At 43.3% G+C, this 17143-nt stretch overlaps 1 protein-coding gene across 7 annotated transcripts in view; it reads left to right on the plus strand.

The window, feature by feature from the left end:
- Positions 1-17143, plus strand: part of CENPT (centromere protein T) — a 1192572-nt gene that overhangs the window by 641583 nt on the left and 533846 nt on the right. For all 7 annotated transcript variants that reach the window (XR_013603874.1, XM_078671348.1, XM_078671349.1 and 4 more), the window contains exon 12: positions 15689-15831. Coding sequence is in view for 6 of the 7 variants with exons in the window: in XM_078671348.1 (XP_078527474.1) it covers positions 15689-15831 (143 nt within the window). In the remaining variant the exon portion in view is untranslated. The remainder of the gene's footprint in view (positions 1-15688; positions 15832-17143) is intronic.

The raw sequence follows: 17143 nt of genomic DNA on the forward strand, positions 1-17143 counted from the left end.
AGCTAAGCTCGATGCACCTCCTACAAGCAAACAAGCATTTGCAATGCAATAGGTCTCGCTTTTGTGAGAGTTTAAGCTATTAGCATTGTAAATGACAATGCCCTTTATTTGTTTTAACAAAACAAACAAAACATAAATAAAAGGCATTGCCATTTACAATGACAATAGCTCAAACTCGCGTAAATGCGAGACCTATTGCATTGCAAATGCTTGTTTACTGCTTTTAACTGTTTTTTAGCATGCCCATTTTTAATAATCTTTGTATGTATTCAATATTATCATTAATGTTTAATGTCTTTTTAAACTGATGAAATGTGACATTGCTGTTTTATTGCCTGACTCTGCTTTTATGATTTTAACAATCGAATAAAGCTTGTTTTGACTTGACTTGAAAAAATTAAAATGTCATCTCAGAAGAGTAACCACTACAGAAAGTAGTGCATTTCATTATCACTGTTGAAGCCCAGGGTTGAAGAGCGTAAGGTGCAAATCCACCTGGCTTCAAGTTCTTTTTTTTTCCTGTACAAACTTATGTATTACTTTGTATATATATTGCTTCTCATACCCTGTTGAACTTATGATTAGCTTTGTGGTCATATAGCAGCTGACCATCTGAGGTGGGTAATAGCCTGTTACTTTTGTGATTAGTCCTGGCAGTACAATCCTCTTATACCCGACTGCCTTATATATATATATATATAGATAGATATATAGATATATAGATATATATATATATATATATATATATATAGATATAGATAGATATATATAGATAGATATATAGATCTATATATATATATATATTCACTGAAAAAACCATAGGTTATAGACCATATATAGTTAGGAATTAGCATTTAAAAAACCTTATTTTACTCACACAAAACCATTGAAATTCCATATATAGTTAGTTGCACTAACTATATATCGCGCACCCGCAATCCACTGCTGATGATGTCACATATTACATCATTCATGACATGGTCAGTGACATCACTGATGACATCACTGATGACATCTCAAATGACATCACTGATGACATCACTGATGACAACATCCAGTGACTGTATGTTTCTGTAAAGTTAAAATATGTCTTACATATAGAAGAATGAGTGGATGTATAAGTGTCTGGATGAAGGATTTAGTAGGTGCATGACTGACTGTATGAGTGAGTGATTAAATGTGTCTCACTGAGTGCATGGGTTAGTGACTAAACTGTTTTAATTTGTGCATCATTGTGTCTGTTGTTCTGTAATCTGCTGCATGTGTTGATCATTAGCTATATGACTAACTATATGGGTTATTGATTGGTTGCCCAAGTATTTGCATGGGAGACTGAGTGTGTGTGTGGGTGGCTGGGAGGTGTATGACTCTGTGCATAGATGTGTGAGCAGTTGATTCACTAGATGTATGGGTTCAAAAGTGCACGTGGAAACAGCTGTATGGGCGGTTGACTGTGTGCATGAGTGTATTGGTGAGTGAATGGATATCTCAGTGCTACATGTCAAAGTAAGTACATATGTAAAACACAGTACATGTGAGAGTTGACATATATAAATAACTGTGCATAAGAGCCAGTGAATGTGTGAGTGGCTGTATGGATCATTGTGAACTTGTATCAGGGATTGTATAAGAGAGTAAATATGTGTTAGTATATGTTTCAATAAGTAAGGTGAGTATAACTATATAGTTGAGGAAATGGAGGTGTGATTGATTCTTTGCAAGACTGACTAGGTGTGTGAGTAACTCCATGGATGAGTGACAGTCTGTGAGTGTCTGTTTACACTGAGTGTATCTAAGGTTATATTAGAGTCTGAAGAGGTTCATCGTATCATCACATGAATGATGTCATCAGTGATGTGATCAGTAATGTCAAATGAGATGTCATCAGTGATGTCATCAGTGATGTCATTTGAGATGTCATCAGTGATGTCATCAGTGATGTCACTGACCATGTCATGAATGATGTAATATGTGACATCATCAGCAGTGGATTGCGGGTGCGCGATATATAGTTAGTGCAACTAACTATATATGGAATTTCAATGGTTTTGTGTGAGTAAAATAAGGTTTTTTAAATGCTAATTCCTAACTATATATGGTCTATAACCTATGGTTTTTTCAGTGAATTTTCAAGGTTTTGTAAATGCTAATTCCTAACTATATATGGTCTATAACCTATGGTTTTTTCAGTGAATTTCAATGTTTTTTTAATAGCAAATATCATAAGCTGTCGAATGTCAAGTACGTGGTAAGTGAATTTTTTTTCGTGTTTATGCACACTGATCTGCTTTGAATGGTGCCCCCCCCCCTCATTTCTATTAGGAGTACTCTCTCTTTGCAGATAGTGAAAGGTAGTTAACGCAGGCCTTTGCCCCCGTTGTAATACGTCGTGCCTGCTTCTCTCTCCATTTGATTGATTGTTATCCAAGCATTTACTGTTTTAGAATTGGTTCTCTTTGGTTCATTCTCTATTTACAAACAAACACAGAGTCGCAATACTCTGTTTAGTCTTTGCAGATAACGAAAAATCGTGTAAAAAAAAAAAGAAAAGGAATCGAGCAAAATCAGTAGGCCACTAATGGGATCTCTTTTTGACCTCGCTAAAATAGAAACATTAGGAACAACCCCTCATGACAAATACAAAACTAGTGAGATGAACTGAACTCCACACAATGATGGCTGCAAAACAGCTCGGCTCCGCCACCCACCCCGCCCAAAATAACGATAAAGAGCGGCTGCCATGATTGGTTGCGGAATGGCCACGACGGAGCTACGAAATGGTGGTGCTCTCATGCTAACCCCAGCTTCAGTCTGAAACATCCAGAAACACTGTAGACTACCAATTCGATCAGTTCCGGTAGCGCCCCAATGTAACCCGGTAGAGAAGAACTAGCCCTCCCCTCTTTGACTGATGGTTCTTGTTGCCTGTCCCTTCTGTTGTCATTTAACAGAACTATTTAGCCTGCTGAAAGGGGTTGTGTTCCGACCGCTGGTTGGTGGAGACATTTTGACTATATTCTGGACCTGCGTTGTCGCGTAATGCGTCATATGACGCGCCGCGTTAGCGCATCCGGAAGTCATCCGGGGCGCGACGCGCAGCGCGTAACGTAAGCATAACAAGTCATGTGACTTGTTAATAAAACTTTTCATTGGTTCATTTTACTTTTCTTATTCTAATGATGAAAGGCTTGGTCATATGACCTAAAAATTACGCTTTTTATTACTTCCGAACATTATTTTTTCTTAAATATATGTTATAATGTTCCAGGCTAATGTACTTTCCCGGAAAATTTACAACTGTCCTGCAAGTAAAATATATTCTTTTTTCGAGAAAAAGAGCGTTTCTTCGTCCCATGACGGAGCCGTTGAGCAAAAGAGGGTCGACCTGCTGTCTTAGTCGCCGATACGCCTGAATATGAGATTCTTATCGATCACTTTATGTTGCAGGAGTAGAAAACACAACAGCCCTTGACCATTTATCTTTACTGCGTTCCTGCGTATTATACCTTTTACCCTTCATGTAATTGGTCTGCTTTATTTCACTTGCCTTTTAATGATTCTAAAACAGTGACTATTATTAAAAACTTTACCAATGTATATACTACTACCATGTTTTCTTTTAAAAACCTTTATTGTGAAAATTTCATTATACAAATACGAGCCTATAACCACGTGGGCCGGCCACGGAGCAAACTGTAATCGTATATGATGAGTAGACATTTACACTGTAGAGGAACGTAACGGGCGGGCCATTAGGTTGCAAGAACTAAGGTGTCTAACAGGCCAGTTACAATAAAATTATCTAGATATACATTTGCGGGCAAGTACCATGGGTGACGTTAATTCGAACTTTCAATAGTACAGTAATCAATAACACATCAGAACTTAATATCAATAGGGATGTCGAAATATTCAATCAATTCTCGTCCCCGCCCGCCATATGCTTCAAAACTGCATACGTATCTCGTGATTTCAAGGTTCTGCAACCAGTACACAACAAGGAGTTACGAGTCCCATTTATTCCGGCGCCATTTTGGGCGAGGACGGGCAGGTCCAGGATATAGTCAAAATGTCTCTACCAACCATCGACTATGATGATGTTCATATGCTGTATTTATTAGAGTAACACTCATCTGTCCACATGAAATTAATTTGCCACAATCTAAACATGTCATTTTAATCTTTCCAAAGTTCTAAATATTTGGGACCATTTCCCTTGCCTCTGATGCTGTCAGTGCCACTTCTTTGATGAATGTACTGGCAGGTCGGGGGTTCTCCTCCAAATCTCTCTTTCATGCAGCACTATAATTAATTGGTGCCACCTCTCCATATGACGATGCATGGTATAGTTACCATAACTATATTTTTTTTCGGTTCCTCTGGAGAGTACATCGTGGCAGATGAAGCGTGTAACGTACCGGGAATTTACCTTTTTTTGCATGTACAGGAAAGGAAAAAAAAAATCGAGCGTCCGAGTTCTAAAGTGTCCCAGGGCCATTTTAGTACACCAGGCCCAAATCCAAAGAACAGGCCGCCATTTTGAGAGTCCTGTTGCAGCCGCCTGTCGCTGTAGCATCAAGAGCGGCCGAAACTCAGCTGAATGGCAAATGAAACGGTAAAGGGGCGCCCCACTACAGCAGACGAGCCTCCACCTAGGAAGGCCCGTTCACGCCGCCTCCCCCCCCCCCCCTTTCGGGCACCCCACGCCGTTATTCGGAGCAGTATTGTAGGATGGCCACACCAGTGCGGCAACTTGCTAGACATCACCTCGGTGGTAACCGAATCTCAGCGCCTTCTGGTGTCTTCTCTTCAGAAAAAATTCTTGCGCTACCTTTGCCCCATTCGCACATCGGTCCGCTACTGACGCCATCTCACAGGCTAATGGGGCGCCCCACGCCGAGTTTCAGCATTGTAGGATGACCACACCAGTACAGCAACTTGCTAGACATCACCTCGGTGCCATCCGGATCTCGGCGCCCCACTGCAGATGAAGTGCCTCTCAACTATGAAACCACCACGGTGCCATCCGGATCTTGGCGCCTTGTGCTGGTTCCGGCCTATTCACACATCGGTCCGCTACTGATGCCATCTCACAGGCCAACGGGGCGCCCCACGCCGACTTTCAGCATTGTAGGATGGCCACACCAGTGCGGCAACTTGCTAGACATCACCTCGGTGCCATCCGGATCTTGGCATCTCAACGCCTAGTGGTATCTTCCATACAGAAAATATTGTTGCACTGCCTTTGGCCCCATTCGCACATCGGTCCGCTACTGACGCCATCTCACAGGCCAACAGGGCGCCCCACGCCGACTTTTACCATTGTAGGATGGCCACACCAGTGCCACAACTTGCTAGACACCACCTCGGTGCCATCCGGATCTTGGCGCGTTGTGCTGCCTTCGGCCTATTCGCACATCGGTCCGCTACTGACGCGAACTCACAGGCCAACAGGGTGCCCCACGCCGACTTTCAGCATTGTAGGATGGCCACACCAGTGCTGCAACTTGCTGGACACCACCTCGGTGCCATCCGGATCTTGGCGCGTTGTGTTGCCTTCGGCCTATTCGCACATCGGTCCGCTACGGCCGCCTCACGTGCCAACGTATTTTCTCCGCATTTTATACCCTATGCCGCATAACAGGTCATGTGACTTGTTTATAAAACTTTTCATTGGTTCATTTTACTTTTGGTTTCCTAATGATGGAAGGCTTGATCATATGACCTAAAAACAACACTTTTCATTGGATGAAAACTTATTTTTTTCCCCAAACGATGAAAGCCCCACCTTGTTTCTGGATGTTTCAGACTGAAGCTGGCGTCACCATGAAAGCACCACCATCTCGTGGCTCCGTCGTAGTCATTCCGCGAGCAATCATGGCAGCCGCTCCCCACCAGAAGCCTGCAGGAGTCGGGGGCCCCCAAAACTTTTGATGAATCCTCAAGGCGGAGGGAACGCTTTCGAGAATGGGGTCCAAGACCTAGCAGACAAGCGTCCGATTTCCAAGGTGTCCCAGGGCCATTTCAGTGGACCAGGCCCAAAAAGGAAACAGCCTGCCGCCATTTTGAGAGTCCTGTGACAGCCGCCTATCGCTGCACCGCAAGAGTGGGCGCAACTCAGCTGAATTTCGGCTTTTGACACAGTGGACCAAAAGCGGACGGAATGGCAACTGAAACGGTAAAGGGGCGCCCCACTACAACAGACGAGACTCCACCTGGAGAGGCCCGTTCACGCCGCCTCCCCCGGGGCGCCCCACGCCGTTATTCGGAGCAGCATTGTAGGATACCAAAACCAGTGCGGCAACTTACTGGACATCACCTTGGTGCCATCGTTCTGCTGCCTTGGAACTATTCGCACAACAGTTTGCTACTGATGACCCACCCCCCGCGACGCCCCACGCCGGATTCCGAAATCAGTGATATCTGGACGTTGTGCTGCGTTGGGACTATTCGCACAGCCGACCGCTACTTCGTTGTTTTTCCCTAAAAATGTTTATATGTTATTACTGTTTTTGTTTTCTTGTATATATTTATAAGTTATTAAAGTTTTATAATCTTACTACTTTGTTGGAGTGCTATATATTTTTAATGTGACACATAATTGTAAAAACTTTGATATACAAAGAGTCATCCCTGGAATCTTCCGCTTCAGGCTCGGTCCCCTCCCCAATCACAATACAGGATGGTTTTCAGATAATAGGAACGCGTCTGCTGTGACGGATCTCATCGAGTGTGGGCCTTGATATACTATAACTCCTTTGAAGAGGGGTGATTCTTTACAGCTGGGGCCATAAACTACATCTGCAGGGCTAGCTGATAGCCTAGGACCGGCCTGGACAATCGGACACAGAGGAAAAGGAGTGTCAGAGGGTGCGGTAGTGAATAGGGCGAAAGGGAGGTGTCGGGCGGGCACAGGGTGTGATTCTCAGGGAAGAGCAGCGCAGATGGGGGGTGGTTTATTACCCATGCATAAGACAGAGAGCGGGGGTGACCACTGCCTGGGGGAGATGCTTGCGAGGGTGGGGAGCCATGCTAAGGATCGACAGCGTGCAGAGAGTGCGTCTGGTCAAGGCATCTAAAATGACTGCCGTGCACGACAAAAGTGTGGCATTTGAAAAAAGGCAAGATGGCGCAGACAATGTTTTTCAACACTTCCTGATTTCCTTCCACTCGAACGTTAACAGACGTTGGGGCATATTACCAAAGTTAAGCGATATTTATCCCTAACGATGCTTAGCAACGAATTTTTTACCGCTAAGCATCTTCAGAAATTATCGCAGATAAACCTTGCTATTATCAAGGTTTATCGCAAATACGATAAAAAACGACCGCAATGCATTAATATCGCTGAAAACTCAGCGATATTCATGCATTACCGAGCTAATGCTCTTAGCCATGTTATCCACCTCCCATTGGATAACATGGCTAAAAACTGCTCAGGGCAGGTGGTAGCTTTTGGAGATATTCGCGCTTATCGCGAATATTTCCAAAAGTTGGTAATAGGAGATAGCGATGTTAGCGACTGTTTCCAGTCGCTAACATCTTGGCATGCCCACTTTGCATGTCATTAGTGATAAATATCACTCACATGCAAAGTGGGGCCCAAGATGGTCGCTATCTCCTACTAGCCGTCGCTAACTGGTGTTAGCAACAGCTAGGTAATACAGAGATAATTTTATCTCCGCGAAGCGGAGCGCTGTTACAGATATATATCTTGTTTTTGAACGTTAATTTCTCAAAATCCACTGAAGCACATATATTGAGACCTAGCAAAGGCACATCGAGCTACCAGTCCCTACAATTTTGCCAAGTTTCGTGCAAATCCATTCAGCCGTTCGATTATTATTATTATTATTTTTTTTGCCCCGCGGGGCCCTTTTAAAACCTCCACATCAAACTTAAGAGGTCAAGGAGGATCTACTATGCCCCCTTATGGTCATTTGCCCCTTCGCTTTGGCCTCCTCTTGTCTCTCGATCCTACCGAGAGACAAGATGGCGGCCGCTACGGACTGTTTGCAATGTTTACAGACGCCGGAGAACCAATCAGCTTCGCAAACCTCCGTTACGCAAAGCGGAGCGCTGTTACAGATATATATCTTTTTTTGAACGTTAATTTCTCAAAATCCACTGGAGCACATATATTGAGACCTAGCAAAGGCACATCGGGCTACCAGTCCCTAATATTTTACCAAGTTTCGTGCAAATCCATTCAGCCGTTCGATTATTATTATTATTATTATTATTGTTTTTTTTTTGCCCCGCGGGGCCCTTTTAAAACCTCCACATCAAACCTAGAGGGTCAGGGAGGATCTACTATGCCCCCTTATGGTCATTTGCCCCCTCGCTTTGGCCTCCGCTTGTCTCTCGATCCTACCGAGAGACAAGATGGCGGCCGCTACGGACTGTTTGGAATGTTCACAGACGCCAGAGAACCAATCAGCTTCGCTTCACAAAGCTCCGTAACGCGTAAAGTCCGCGAACCGGAGCGCTGCCCGGTCCGCTGTTACAGATATATATCTTTTTTTGAACGTTAATTTCTCAAAATCCACTGAAGCACATATATTGAGACCTAGCAAAGGCACATCGGGCTACCAGTCCCTACAATTTTGCCAAGTTTCGTGCAAATCCATTCAGCCGTTCGGGCTAAAAGTGAGGCCAACCGCCCTATGGAAAACTCAATGTTAAAAACACGTTTTGGGACCCCCCTTTTTTCTCGGCCCCCCCTTGACGAACCCCCCCCAAATTTTCAAGGGCTGCTCAGAAACAAAATGTGCCATTTTCCTGAAAATTTCAGCCAATTCCGTCCACAAACGCCAAAGTTATTAGACATAGAATTTTCAAAAATCACATAGAGAAAAAATCCTAACTATATATACCTACTGGCGACCGCCAGTAGGTAATATATATATAGATATATATATATATATATATATATATATATATATATATATATAGATATATAGATATATATAGATATATAGATATATATAGATATATAGATATATAGATATATAGATATATAGATATATAGATATATAGATATATATATATATAGATATATATATATAGATATATATAGATATATATATAGATAGATATAGATATATAGATATAGATATATAGATATAGATATATAGATATAGATATAGATAGAGAGATAGATAGATAGATAGAGAGATAGATATAGATATAGATATAGATAGATAGATAGAGAGATAGATAGAGAGATAGAGAGAGAGATAGATAGAGAGATAGATAGAGAGATATAGATATATATAGATATATATAGATATATATAGATATATATAGATATATATAGATATATCATATCCAAGAATCCTGAGCCCAGCCAGGAGCTTCAGAAGCACCGGTATGACCAAAAAGCTGAACTGGTAGAATTTTAACCAGGGCAGAAGGTGTGTGTTCTGGAGCCAGTGGCAGCAAGGGCTCACCAGGACAGATGGTCCTGCCCTTACCCTATCCGAGAAAAGAAGAGTGAGGTCACCGACTTGGTTGACTTGGCACAAAGAGGACACCCAACAGGGTTATCCATGTGAACTGCCTTAAGCTCTTCTATGACAGGGCTGACATCACCATGCTGATGGTGACTGATGAGGATCAGGAGACAGAGAGTGAACCTCTCCCTGACCTCCTCTCATACAGCCCAAAATAGGGGTTAGTGGATGGAGTTGTCTTTTCAGACACCCTCTCTGCCCAACAGCTGACTGAGTGCCAGCAAGTCTTGCAGCAGTATGCAAAGCTCTGTTCCATGACTCCTGGCCAGACAAACTGGTGTACCCATGATGTGGACACTGGTGACAGTTCACCTGTCAAAAACAAAATCTATCAACAGTCTGATCAAGTCAAGGAAATTATCAGAGCTGAAGTCAGCAAGATGCTGGAGTTAGGGGTTATTGAACCCTATGAGAGCCCCTGGGCCAGCCCAGTGGTTCTAGTCCCCAAACCTCATCCACAGGGTGGAAAGTGAGAAATGATGTTCTGTCTGGACTATAGAGGGTTCAACTCTGTCACCAAGACAGATGCTTACCCTATCCTAAGAGCAGATGAACTGATAGATAAATTGGGTGTAGCCAAATTTCTAAGTACCTTTGACTTGACTGCAGGGTACTGGCAAATTAACATGGCCCCAGGAGCAAAAGAATAGACCGCATTCTCTACACCTGATGGGCATTATCAGTTTACTGTTATGCCCTTTGTTTTAAAGAATGCCCCTGCCTCCTTCCAGAGGTTGGTGAATGAAGTCCTTGCTGGATTGGAGTCCTTTAGTGCAGCTTATCTAGATGATAATGCTGTCTTTTGCTCTACTTGGCAGGATCACCAGATCCACCTTGGGAATGTTTTAAGTGCCCTACAAGCTGTAGACCTAACTATCAAGGCATCTAAATGCCAGACAGGGTGGGGAACTGTGATGTACCTGGACCACCTTGTTGGTGGAGGCCAACTACAACCCTTACAGCCCAAGATCCAGGCTACACTGGACTGGGCAGCTCCCAACAACCCAGACCCAAGTCAGGGCATTCCTTGGCTTGACTGGGTACTACAGGAGATTTGTGAAGGGATATGGGTCCATTGTGGCTCCCCTTACAGAACACCCCTCCAAGTGGATGCCTCAAAAGGTATACTGGACAGTTATTTGTCAAAATACGTTTGACAGCCTGAAAAAGGCTATGTGCTCAGCTCCAATTCTCAAAGCTCCAGACTATGCCAAGCAGTTCATTGTTCAGACTGATGCCGCTGAGCCAGGGATAAGTGCGGTCCTATCCCAGACCAATGATGAAGGCCAAGACTAGCCTGTTGCATTTATAAGCAGAAGGCTTCTCTCCCGGGAGCAGCGTTGGAGTACCATTGAGAGGGAGGCCTTTGCTGTAGTTTGGTCCCTGAAGAACTGAGACCATACTTGTTTGGTACTCACCTCATAGTTCAAACTGATCACAGACCTCTCAGATGGCTAATGCAGATGAAAGGGGGATATCCTAAACTGTTGGGGTGGTCCATCTCTCTACAAAGAATGGACTTTGTAGTGGAGCACAGACCTGGGACTGCCCATGCCAATGCAGATGGACTTCCAGGTTCTTCCACTTAGAAAATGAAAACTCTCTAGAGAAAGGTTAATCTCATTCACTTTTGTTTGAGGGGGGCTGAGAAAGTGCCCTATTTCTGTATGGTTGCCCCCACTTTTCGCTGAATTGCTGATATGCTTTGACTGAGTGTGGCCTCAACTCCTACTAATCAGGTACCCAGGGCCTATGTTCTTTCCCTAAAACTGCATTGAAGCGTAAACCCAATCGGCATCTCTGGCCACAGGTCAGCCCCTGGTAAATGGTACCACAGGTACCCAGGGCACTGTGACCAGAGAAGGCCTCTAAGGGCTGCAGCACTTATTGTGCCACCCTTAGAGGTCCTGTACCTTCACACTCGCGCACTGCCTTTGCAGGCTGCATGCTTTGGTGCAGAACAAAGTGAAGAGTTGACATGGCACACATACCTGTATGCCATGCCTACAACCCACTGCCCGAACATAGATCCGCCGCCCCTATAGCTGGGTTCACTATACCAGTGGTAAGGGTACAGGTGCATGAGCCCTGTACCCCTACAGTGTATAAGTACATTTTTATACATTGTAAGTGCAGTGCTACCATTAAGAGTATATGGTGCTGGGAGTTTGTCATTACGAACTCCACAGCACCACAATGGCTTCACTGGAAACTGAGAAGTTTGGTATCAAACTTCTCAGCACATTAAACCCACACTGATGCCAATGTGGGATTTAATGAAAAATGCACACAGAGAGCATCTTATAGATGCCCTGTGAAAACAAACCTACCACTAGTGTCCCGGCTGAGTCGCTGCTTTCAGCTGCCTACACCAGACATGTTTTTGGACCCCCTGGGTCTAGAGCCTGCTGCTCTTGGGGGCCTGAATCAATACACATCCTGGGACGAGGTGCTAAGCAGTGTTCATGAAGGGGAAGCTTCAAAGGCTTGCCGCCTTTGTGATCTTCCCCAGGCCACTTGCTGCTTTCAGAAGCTGGTCCCCTCTGGTTCTGACCCCCTCTTTAAGCGGGAGAACCGGTCGGAAAGACAAGTGAGGAAGAGAGGTGTGTCCTCCTCTGCCAACTCCACCCCTCAGGTGGTGGAGGCGAGGTGAAGCACAACTCTCAGTCCCCGTCATCTTGCAGATGGGGGGGACTCAGCCAACCAGGCAAAGGCTTATGCCCCCCTCCCACTGGAGGGTAGCATAATAAAGGGTTTACCTACCCCAGCGAGGGGACCCATTGGTCCCAACCTTTTACCTACCTGTAACACCCCTAAATCTAGTATTTAGGGACACCCCTGAACCTTGCTTCCTCAGACCAGAAGAAACTACAAGAAAAGAAGGACCGAACAGCAGTGTAGAAGCAAACAGGAGGAAGACACTCACTGACTTGGCCCCAGCCCAACCGGCCTATAACCACCTGAAACCTGCTCCTGCAAATTCCTGGTGAGTCCTACAGCCAGCATCCTCGAAAACCCTGGAGTACCTGCCTGCCTTCAACCACAAAGATTGTGTCTCCCGTGAACACCGGATTTGTTCATCTCCAACCTCTGGCTCTGGCCAGACACCGCAAATATGCACCCACAGTGCACGGCCCGAGCTTGTGTGGGCAAACACCACAAGGGGGTCAACCAGGCAATCCTGACTCGAGATCCGGCGACCCCTGACCTGCCTCAAACCTCTAGCCGACGCTGGCAGCCTAAATCCAGAAGGACCCCCCAACCGCCCCCAGGAGTTGGTAAGAAGATCCGACCCCAAAAGGCACCCCTGCACCTGACTCCCCACGGCCTTGGGTTGCCAAACGACAGTGCCTAGCCAACCCCCAACTTACTAACTTACCTCTCTCGCACCCAGAAGACCTTCGTCCCCAAGCCTGCAGTGCCTTTGCAAACTGGAGGTTCCCATTGCAAACAATAAGGCGTCCGAAGTCGAAACAGCACCCAGCCGCCCTAGTGCTGCTGAGGGTGCACCTTTGGTGCTACTTTGATTCCCCATTTGCTCTGAGCTAAAGTCGAGGAGCTTTGCTGCCACAACCAAGTGGCCTGCTCGTCAGCAGCATCCAACCGGAGGTCCCCTTTCCCCCATTGGATAACATTGGGCCTCAGCACTCTGCACCCAGCCACCGTAGGGCTGCTGAGGATGTAACGAGAGTGTAACAAGAGTGCATCTCTGACCCTGGGGGACCCCAGAGTCTACCCCCAGAACCTCATCCTTAAAACCGATAACACTATTTTCCTCCATAGGATAACATTGACTGGTTTTTTGGGAAAAATTTTAAGGTGTGGAGTTTGAAAAGCTAAAGAAATTCTTTAAAATTGTTCTATTTAACAAAAACTTACCTGTTTGCAGGAAATGTCCCAGAGTATTATCCAGGTATAATACTCTGAGTAAGAAAAGTAACTTACCTGTAATCTTACTGAAAAGCCTCTACAAAGTATATGTACTGTATTTACAAAGCATTTCATTTCTCATAAACAATACTGTAAGTCAAAACAAAGTGCACTTACAATTGCAATCCAAACTGTGTTACAAACTGTATATTTGCTGCAAAGTATGTACCACTTACCTGTGCCAGGCTTGCCTGGTTCTAGGCAATAAAATAACTAAAAGAATATTTTTTATACAAAAACAATTGATCTGAAGTTCGGTTTTGAGTGTGTGAATTAATTGGCTGACTGAGTATGTACAATAAATGCTTAACACTGTCCTCTGGTAAAGCCCTACTGCTCGACCACACTGCCCTAAATAGACAGTGAGGTGCTATCTACTTTACCTCTGCCTACCTTTTGGGTTCTGTTGGACTCTGTGTACACTAATTCTCACTTTGGTATTGTATATTCAGAGACAACTTCCTACAGTCATCAAATGAAAGTATTTTTATCTTTGAAGAGATCGCAATTGTTCCATAACACCAACAGAATAGCAGGGCCTCAAGCGCTGTGGATTCATAAAGCCTAAAATAGGATTAAACTTCTTTTCTTTGTGTCAGAAAAGTTCAAAATATGGCAAAAAGGGATAGTGGTCACTCTCTTACCTCAGGCTGGCAGAGTATGAAATACATTTGGAAACCAAAATACAGGTAGGCTAGATCACAATTGTTTGGAAAAATGCCTTTAGAATTTTTAAACAAACTTGAAGCTTGATAGTCTTCCCAAAAATATCCTTTTATACTGAAAGGTTCGTTTCCAAAGAGATATTGTTCATAAGTTTTTTTTTTATGTATATATACAGGGTATTTCTTGTGCCCTAACTACTAAGACTGAAAAACATAAACATATTCAGCAAGGTCATTCAATTTGAATACATCCAGTTTTAAATTGTAATTTACATCCCAAGATGAAACGTGTACCTATTACAGAAGATTTCACCATATCGAATATATTGTAGAATCCATCTAAATACAGTCCATTCAACTGAATTTGGGGAACTATATTGTGTTTAGTACAAGAATACATTTGTCGTCAGTCTATTTGTCTAGCATTCCAGTAAGCACCTCCTGAGTCCAGCATTATTTTCCGAAAGTTACCCTTTCATTTATAGTCACTTTGGAAGAAGTGAAAATTGCCATTCAAGCAGTGTATGTCCCATCAAAGTTCTCAAAGTGACAATTAAAAGCAAAAAAGCCTTATAAATGCTGGGTGTTGAAAGTGGGGGGAGGATGTACTTCTACAAAGGATAGTTCAGAACAGATGGTGTGTTTAGTTTTAAGGAGTGATGGTCCAAGAAATGTAAGGATTTTTATGGTTTCAATAGTTTACAGTTGTATTTGTATCATGATTGCAAATATATTTTTGTATTGATTCATTTCTATTGTAATAGAAGGTCCAATATGTTTAACCTTTGAGGTAGACTTTAGCACTTTTTTCAAGGACGCAATATTTAACAGTTTAGTGATATGTAATAGAACATAACCAAGCTTTTAAGTGGGCCAACTGGTGAAGGATGTGGCAACATGTCCAAATACATGAACAGGCTTCATCAACCCAAGGAGCATTCTGGGACACCTACTGTGGATGACATTTAGCAATGCTGGGATCATTATTTGTAATAGTTTTGACAAAAATATGATTATACTAATAATTTTAGCTAGTCTTAGAATCTCATTTGGTTATATTGTTCCCTCAGTTTCGAATTACTAACAGTTGTTCACCAGTGTGTTGATCTCTCATCCTGGGGCCTTCCTGCAGAAAAATGACCGTCAGTTATTTGTCCCATGAATTGTTTTGTTGAAAGTGTCCTGAAAGAATCTCCATGGCGTATTTCAGGCTGTTTGTTAAAAGGACAATTATATTCTACCCTCATTTTAGTCATTAGTATCAAATTCATTTTCTTCACCTTCATGCCATTGACTAAAATTGCGAAAACCAGTAATAGCTCCTTGAAAGAAATGTATAATCCTGAGTACTGACAACATACGTGGACCAAATTCTGGTGTAGGATGTATTCATATACCTGGTAAGTGTGATGATTTTTGGTAAACTAATAATTTAATATATTAGCCTGGGTGCCGTAATAGGGGCCTTAAGTGATGTAACATGTTGCCATAATACTGTTAATGTAATTCCAGCCGCTGTTTCAGATCAAATACTTGGCACCCAAAAAATATATGAATACACTGAGCTTGCTTTTCTAGGTCTTTCGAATTGGACTTCGATACCCCTGATGAACCTGAATCTGTTGAGAAAAAGGGTTTAGCACGAAGGACAATAAAGCACAGGATCGTCAATCTGGATAACTTTGAAGAAGCAGTGGAGTATAACTTCCAGCTGCTAAAAGGTGCTTCTTTTTATACTTGTAATTGCTTTCTCGTGATGTCCCTAGTTTGTTTTGAAGGAGTGTATGTTTGCATAATTTGAGATAGGTTATGCAAGAAAAATATTTTCTATCACAGATATTAGTGCTCTTTTGATTCTTAACTTGTTAAAATGTTATTGCGCTGGTTCACCAAGCGATCCACTGGAGGTGTAGTTCTTTCCCGGTGCTGCCATTGTCACTGGCCTTGGATGTCCTCTCTTTAATCAATGCTGCCTTCGTTTGGATCGATTGGGTATAGTGATAATAAAATCCTCTTGTTGTTCTCTCTGTTTTCAGCACATTGTTTTACATGCTTTATGCTGTTGCTTATCAGACGGCTGCAAGATTTAAGTACTTTCCATGGAGCATGTGTATCCCTAAGTGGAAAGTGTCTTTGAGACTGTCCTTTCTTACGTTACTTCGGTACCTGCCAATTGTAGATCGAGAACTGGAATTCAAGTAGAACCTTCATGCTTCCAACTTTCTTGATGATGTAAATGTCATATGGAAATGTTGGTCCCTGCTGGTGGGGGTCTCTTTCTTGGCCCCAGAACTTCCTGTTCAAAATTAATAAAACACCTAAAGCATTGTTTCAGACCCTAAACCCTCCATGTATCCTGTTTACATTGATGGGAGTAGTTTTTCTCATTGCAGAAGAAAAATGGGCCTAAGGACAGCTCTCCACAGCACGGTTATTCTTACCCTTATAGGCAATTTTGACAGTATCATCATTTTTTCCAATACACTGTAGTCATGTTAAGGATTCTTCTCTTTCTGTCTTTTGGCAAATAATTCAGCCTGCCTTGTCATTGACCAATTAAAGTCTGAGCACTTGGATAACTTTGAGATTTTGAGCAGGGATGGAAGTGGCTGGCTGTTGCACAGACCGACAAGATGCATCTCTACTGAGCTCAAGCTGAGGGCTCACACCATGTCAGATCACTAGTTGCCTTAGCATGCAAGAGACTCTGCCTTTGGCACCAAGCTAAAGAAAAGAAGCTCTATCATTAACACTAGTCTGCAATTTTAACCCCCCACCCATTTACCAACACTGAGCTGAATGAAGGATGCATCCTTCCACCCTCTTCGCACAGTGAAACCCAACAAAAGAATATGATGGCTACACATGTGAAAATGCACAGTGGGGATCTTTGGTGTTTGTCTACTAGGGTTACCTTGAAGACGGACTCCGACAGAGCCCATGATAGCTTCAATATCGGTTGGAGACCCGATTCACCGGGTCATGGCTCTGGCAGATCTTTATAATGCCAGGCAACTGAACAGACTGAGGATG

This window comes from Lissotriton helveticus, chromosome 12 (genome assembly GCF_964261635.1).
Source record: "Lissotriton helveticus chromosome 12, aLisHel1.1, whole genome shotgun sequence".
NCBI classification, from domain to species: Eukaryota; Metazoa; Chordata; class Amphibia; order Caudata; family Salamandridae; genus Lissotriton; species Lissotriton helveticus.